The sequence below is a fragment of the Typopeltis vanoorti genome, chromosome 22 (assembly GCF_054136105.1).
Source record: "Typopeltis vanoorti isolate ZY-2024b chromosome 22, IOZ_Tvanoo_1.0, whole genome shotgun sequence".
In the NCBI taxonomy this organism is placed as follows: domain Eukaryota; kingdom Metazoa; phylum Arthropoda; class Arachnida; order Uropygi; family Thelyphonidae; genus Typopeltis; species Typopeltis vanoorti.
The window spans coordinates 43,737,825-43,744,900 of NC_143570.1; the positions used below are offsets into that span (position 1 = coordinate 43,737,825).

The window sequence follows — 7,076 nt, forward strand, 5'->3', positions numbered from 1 at the left end:
ACTTTTAAAACAGTTTGATTTTTTCTATTCATTCTTCATTAATACCTGCACAGCTACCAATATCTATTCTTTACGATATAAAATTACATAATGCATAAAACAGTCACAGTTTATGCGATTTGGTTCTTTCAACGTCATAAATATAATTTAACCTACCATGGAATTGACTGTCTAACCATAGCAACTCAGCATTTAGAGCATTATTCCTATCTAAAGGGTATTATTAAGACAATATTAGAATGTTATTGCGATGATGTATACAATTTTAAAAAGTTGGCACTGATTTCCCTAGATTTAGAAGTTTATACAAGTTCAAAATGCTATTAAGTACTTATAACCATGAAAAGTTTCTTTCTTTTCTTATCTGTGACTCTGTTTATGTAGATACTTTGAGATACTAAAGATATTAATGACAAAAGGCATCCCCGACTTGTTTTAATTATAGTGACTTCTAGGTCGTAAATCTCGTTTAAAAACTAAGCAACTGCTTATTGCCTGTTATTTCACTAATTAGCTGAACTTTCCTTTGTAATTTTATGTGAATAAAGTCAATATAAATTCTCCTAATTATTAATATATATTAATAATTCTTAATTATTAATGAACATAAACATGATAAACATCGCTGAATTAGAGCATACACAGACATAAGGTCAAATACGTAGTTAAATGTTCATATTAACATTGTTTTTTCCTTATTCATAATTTTTGACTATTAGCCAATATAATTGCCACATTTCGTAGCCAAATTATTAACTACACTGTTAAATTGCACCTCTGAAGCTCGCATATTTCTCTCACAAATTCTAATACCATATATCCATATCAATTCAAACAAACAAAAAAGTAATTTGTAGAAGAATCTGAACATATTTTCAAAGAATGTATAGTTAACTTTTTATATGATATCATAAACCTTGCAAATCATGACACAAAAAGTAGTGGTTACTTTTGTGAACAAAATAAGTGAAATTGTGACCTCCTAAATCCAAAATTTGCCATATTGCCATCGTAAGAGTACTGCCACATGCGTCCTTCAGTTGGAAAAGGTGGGTTCATATCCAATTTAGAGTACGATGAATCGTAAGAACTTATTTAAAAGCGCTCTCCTTCATGCGCCCCTCCACATACACATATATACACTGACATTTTTGCTTCTTTTAATTCTAATCAGTCCCAATGTTTCACTGAAATGTATTTATATCTATTAATTGTACATGAGCACCGCGATAAATCTCAAGCTGATCTAAAAATCGAGACGTAAGTGGAAGAATTCGTTATAACTAATTAATAATGTAAATACTTACGTTAATTAATTATTTTATTTGTAGAAATTTCGGCTACGTTTCGTAGACATTATCAATACAATTATAAGAAAAACAATCACAAAAAAGAAAATATCAATTCAACTGAAAGCGTATGATATTATACGCAATGTCGGCTGCAGGAGAATAGCGCCATCTGTATTTATAATATCCATAAAATAAATTACGAAAATAAAAATAAAAAAATTACAAAAATAAAATAAAAAAATTACAAAGATATCCAAAAATAAATAAAATAAATTGATGAACTAATAATATAATAAATTAGTTAATAAAATATAGTTAAATATAAAATTCATTGATTACAATTAGCGAAAAACATGAATGGCTAGTATTAATCCGTATAACTTTCCAACATTGAGAATGTTTAAAGTAAAATTTGGAGAAGTCAGATCTCTAGTAAATAGAGCTCATAAAATATGTTCTACAGATTCTCATCTAAACAAAGAAGAACTATCTATTATCAGAGCTAAGTTTGTCTCTAATGATTATAATACAAAAGCTATCGATAAAATAATCAATAATTATGGCCTTCATCTTAACCATCCTCAAGCAGAAGTTTACAGAATTTGTCTTCCATATGCAATGGACTGTCAGAAAAATTAGCAAGACTACTTCGACAGATTGTCTTACAAGTCTCTTTCAATCTAGTTCGTAAACTTAATACCCTCCTTATCTCTCCTAAAAACAAATATCTTCCGCTTTCTTATCCTGGAGTTTATAGCATCCCCTTCTCCTGCGGCCTATGTTATTATGGACAGACTGGTGGTTCTACAGAAACTCGTCTGGAAGAAAATCAAGAATATAATTTGCTTAAAGAACCCAATAAATCCCGTTTAGCATGCTACACATTATGCACAAAACACAGGATTCTAAGGAACAAGACCAAAGCATTACATAAAAGTTATTTTCTTCTGGAACGATGTACAAAGAAAGCTGTGAAGCATTCACAGTCCAAATCTTAACAAAAACTATTGACTTAAACTTGTTCAATTTTGAGAAGCTAACCTGAGTAATACTCACCATTCCTGTGTTCTGTAAATTGTAATTAATTAATTTTATATTTACAAATATTTTATTAACTAATTTATTTTATTGTAATTTATTTTTGAATATCTATTAATACAGATGGAGCCATTCTCATCACATGCTTTCGACTGAATTGATGTTCTCTTTTTTGTGATTGATTTTGTATAATTCTATTTATAACGGCTATGTACCATAGCCGAAAATTCTACAAATAAAAATAATTATATTAACGTAGGTGTTTCCGTTATTAATTAGTTACAATGAACTCTCAAACTGTATTATTAACAGTTTGGGAAGGATTTGTGAGGCAACATACAGCTATTTGATGATGATGATGATGATGATGCAAAGATAGGTAGTAATCAGAAATGCGGCTGACATGCAGTACTTGCAGAATGATTTGAATAGACTGGAATAGGACATGGGAAAATGGATGTCAGTTCAATATCAGTAAATGTAAAATCATGCGCTTTGGTGTGATATTCAATATCACATTACATTAGTGGGATTATACTAAAAGAAATAGATCAAGCTAGGGATCTTGGAGTTTTAGTAGATGGGAAGTTGAAGTTCAAGGGCCATGTAGCAAAGATTGCAAATACAACTCAAAAGATAACTGCAATTCTGAAATGAACATTCATATGTAAAACTAAGGATATCATTTTGCCTTTTTACAAGGCCTTGATAAGACCTGACTTGGACTATTATGTGCAGATCTAATCTCGTGGTGTCCGTGGTAATTCTGATAGTGCAGATTGTGAAATAGTGATTACGAAAACAGATTGAAAATTTGTAGACCGCAGACACTAGTAAATAGGAGAAAAAGGTTTACAAACTTCTGAAATACAGGATACCAATATGGAATTTTTCATCTCATGGAGGGTAATGCAAGGACGCGAGGGTATCCTTGGAAGCTGAGAACGGATGCCGTCAAAAAGGAGGTGAGAGCTAGAGTTTTCTCTCATAAAGTAGTGCGTGATTGGAATGGATTGACATTGAATGATGTGTGTGTGTGCAAATAGTATGAATGAATTACGAACAAGAATGACAGTTTGTGCAGGTAGAATGTGGCGTCCCTCGATGAGTCTCTGACTCCTTGGAGGTCTATCTTAATAATGATAAATAATAATGACAATTATTATTATTAAAGTTCATCTTATCATCCACTTAAAGTATTATCAATGGTCTCTGAGTCTCTGATAAAACCACGTAATTTGCACTTATAGATGAATGTTGTGTTGCAGTAACAGCAGTTATCCTATTTACTTATACTGATATGTCTGTCAGTTGCATCTGTTTGTAGGATGAAAAACCGCAATATCCAAGATGGAAAAAAACTGCCCACTTTCAGATGAGAGTGGCTAACTCCATTTAGTTGAAATGTCTTTATAAAGATCCTTATAATGGTCTTTCTGTACATAGATGAGATTCGAACTAAAGGGAATCGCTTACTGACGAGCTAAGGAGGCTCTATTATAATTATATTACAATTTTTTAAAAAATAATACGCTGTTAAAATTTCAATTTATTATCTTCCTAAGTTGCCATATTACTTTAATGACTATGTCCACACTTTTCAGATATCTTACTGTATTATCACAATAGTTTTTATATTACTGTGATGATATATTCACAATCATATCTACTTACGCCTTCATATATAGTTAGCTTAAGACGTTTTACTCGTACTAACAAAGTTATAATGATAATACACCCTTTAGACTGTGTACCTAAAAGCAGAAAAAGCGCACACCCAGACTTTGATTATGATATAATAATAGATATAAGACAAAATTCATTTCCATATAAATATTCCCTCTTTATGAAGACCAAAACTCTCACATTTGGTGCAAAAGTTATTAAGATATTAATTTTATGATATATTTCAGCAGAATACATCATCAACGTTATTTGTGTCTCCGAGACAACGAATATTTAGCACTATCTGTGAATATTTATGATTTTTTAGACATTATTATGTGGGATATCGATAAATAACTCCATTTGTATAATCAAAGTATTTGGGAAAACTAATTTTTTCAGAATCTAATTAATTCAGAAATATGATATAATCTGCAGATATAAATGAAATATGATTGATATAATACATTCTTCTACTATTTTTAAAAAAATTTTAAAAATGTATCATTAGTAAAAGATCGACAGATTAGTATCCTTTCTCTAATAATAAAGTAAAATTAAAAATTAAGTCAGATTGGTCCATTGGTCTTTAGATATATTTATATATATACTCTCTTCAAATTTCTCTTTGTTTTGTGAGTGTCAGATGAGAGTCATCAGACTTATATTAAGAATGAAGTTTCAGTTATTAGCTTCTTGATTGAGACTTCAATAAAATTCAAGATTATCCTGCATACCATACTTACGTTTTTAATTAACAGGCATATTTCGGTGTTTTTAAATTGCTTTCGAGCCAAGGTAATCAGATTATTAAAGAGAGAATATTTAAAGAAATAGTTTGCAAAGCGGTCATATTAATAAAACATAAAAAAAGTAAGTTACTGTGCGAATTCCTATTTCGTCATTCACGCATTATTTAGGGTGGATTTCTTACAAGGGCATGTGAAGTAACAAAAGTGTAGCTACTGTAAAATAGCCTCACCTACTTTGGCGACCACTAAAACTGATCAGGCGACAAAAAACCGGTAAAAAGATTGGTGAGACCTTCGGGTTTTATATTTTGCATTTATCCAAGCGGTTTTTATTATGATTTTTTTTCTGTGACCGTAAAAAAATAAAAGCAAGAACACTGAATGTAGCTATAAACCAAAGCATAAAATCAAAACAATCGATCACTGACTGGTGTGCGAAGGACATAAGTTGAGGGTTTGGGTATAAAAGGGTTCGATAGGTAGCAATAAGCATTCACTAGCTACAAGAAGTTGACTATACTCCACTACAATGAAGACTCTGGTAAGTCTACCTATTTCTAATAGGAAGGTAGATTATTTCTTTAAGTTAATTTAGTACAGGAATATTTTGTTGCTCAGTTTGTGCGAACGTGTAAAGACATATGTGTAAGCAAACATAGCTGTTTTAGAATATTGACGCAGTTGATTTAAAACAGGTATGGTCCGTAATTCGCAATTAGAATAATAATTTATTTTAGAGAATCTAAAATAAATTATTATTCTACCTAGATGGTTTCGAATCCAGATAAATGAAAGTTGTACAATATAAACTAGCAAATTATTAAGTATCAACCCGTTTGAATAAACTCCTAGTGATAGATTGCTAAAAATACGTCTTCGTGTGCCATTTTATTCAAGTTTAACTGTTTTATTTTTCAGATCGCCATCACACTCCTCGCCCTTGTGGCTTCTGTGTACTCAGTTGCCCTTTTTGCTGGCCCAGGTGTAGGTTATCTAGGTGGATATTACGGTTATGGACATCCTGTTGGACGGGCTGTTGCATACTCAACCCACATTAGCCATCCTGGTGCATATGGAGTAGGAGTATATGGACTTGGTTATGGAGGACTTGGTTATGGTGGATACGGTCTTGGATATGGTCTTGGCTACGGTGGTCATGGAGTAGCCAAAATTCTATAAAAGTAAGTTTACATTCCACGCAGATTTCTTTATCCACTACTTGAAGTTGGAATGAGATTAATTTACTGACATATTCTCAAACTTTTTCATCTAGGATAAAATTCATCAACAATAGCAATTTTTTCTATCGCTAAAATTTCTAAACAAATTTCAAATTATTTTCAAATTAAGTTTTTTGTTTAAGTAAATTTTCATATAATATAACATAACTTTTTCGTTAACATCGCACACACACACACACACACACACACACACACACACATTAGCAAACTTTATCAAACAATATTTTCTGTTTCCAAATATATATACTGTTTTTCTATTTTATTATATATATATTTTTTTTCTTTGATAGCTTGTTGGCCTTGGATATCAAAGTGCAATCCTTGAAAGGAATAAAATGCTGTGCAGAAGTGAAGAATGCAAATGCATGAATTTTTGTAGTATTTTTCATAATAAAATTTTTATAAAATAATGTATGTTCATTTTCTTCTATGAGAGAAACTTTCACTTTCTTCAGAAGATATTCTACAATGTTTCTTTCTCAAAGATATTTTAAATAGTTTCCCTGTTTAATATGACAATACGAAACCAAATAGTAGTCTTGTATACCATTGCTATCAAGGGATTCAATAAAGCCACGGAGAAATTTTTACAAAGATAATTAATAAAGAAATGTGTGAATTTTGTTCCCAAAGTATAATATTTAATGATTTCAAAGATAAAAGTGCCACCTGCAGTAAAGCAGCTATATAGATAACGTGCTTAAATGAATGTCTTGCATTAATGGATACAAAACAGACATTTTAAGGGGATGGGGAAGATAATAACTAAAAAATGAATGGCAGAGCAATTCGGTTTGCTTTACAACCTTACAGTTATTTCAAATTAGGAATCAATTCGTTTATATTCAGTATCGCTACTAGCAGTTCCAATTTGAAAAACATTAAATAATTCAAAGGAATATTTATTGCAGCCTATATTGTAGAACGCCTACCACATTATATATCAGTAAATTCGCCAATTCAGCATTAAGCGTTAGAGAATGTGATATATGAGAAGAAAAATGACACGACGCATAAATTACGTGCCAAGTGACGTGATAAGAATGCGTTTAGTAACCATAAACTACCAACTGGAGACGATTCGAATA

The 7,076-nt window shown here is 31.0% G+C and overlaps 1 protein-coding gene across 1 annotated transcript; it reads left to right on the forward strand.

Moving 5' to 3' along the window:
- Positions 1-5,276: 5,276 nt before the first annotated feature.
- On the forward strand, positions 5,277-6,764 carry LOC150094366 (glycine-rich protein-like). The gene is made up of 3 exons (XM_090412452.1): positions 5,277-5,288; positions 5,666-5,911; positions 6,735-6,764. The coding sequence occupies exons 1-3, from the start codon at positions 5,277-5,279 to the stop codon at positions 6,762-6,764; spliced, it is 288 nt and encodes a 95-aa protein (XP_090268578.1).
- The last annotated feature ends 312 nt before the right edge of the window (positions 6,765-7,076 follow it).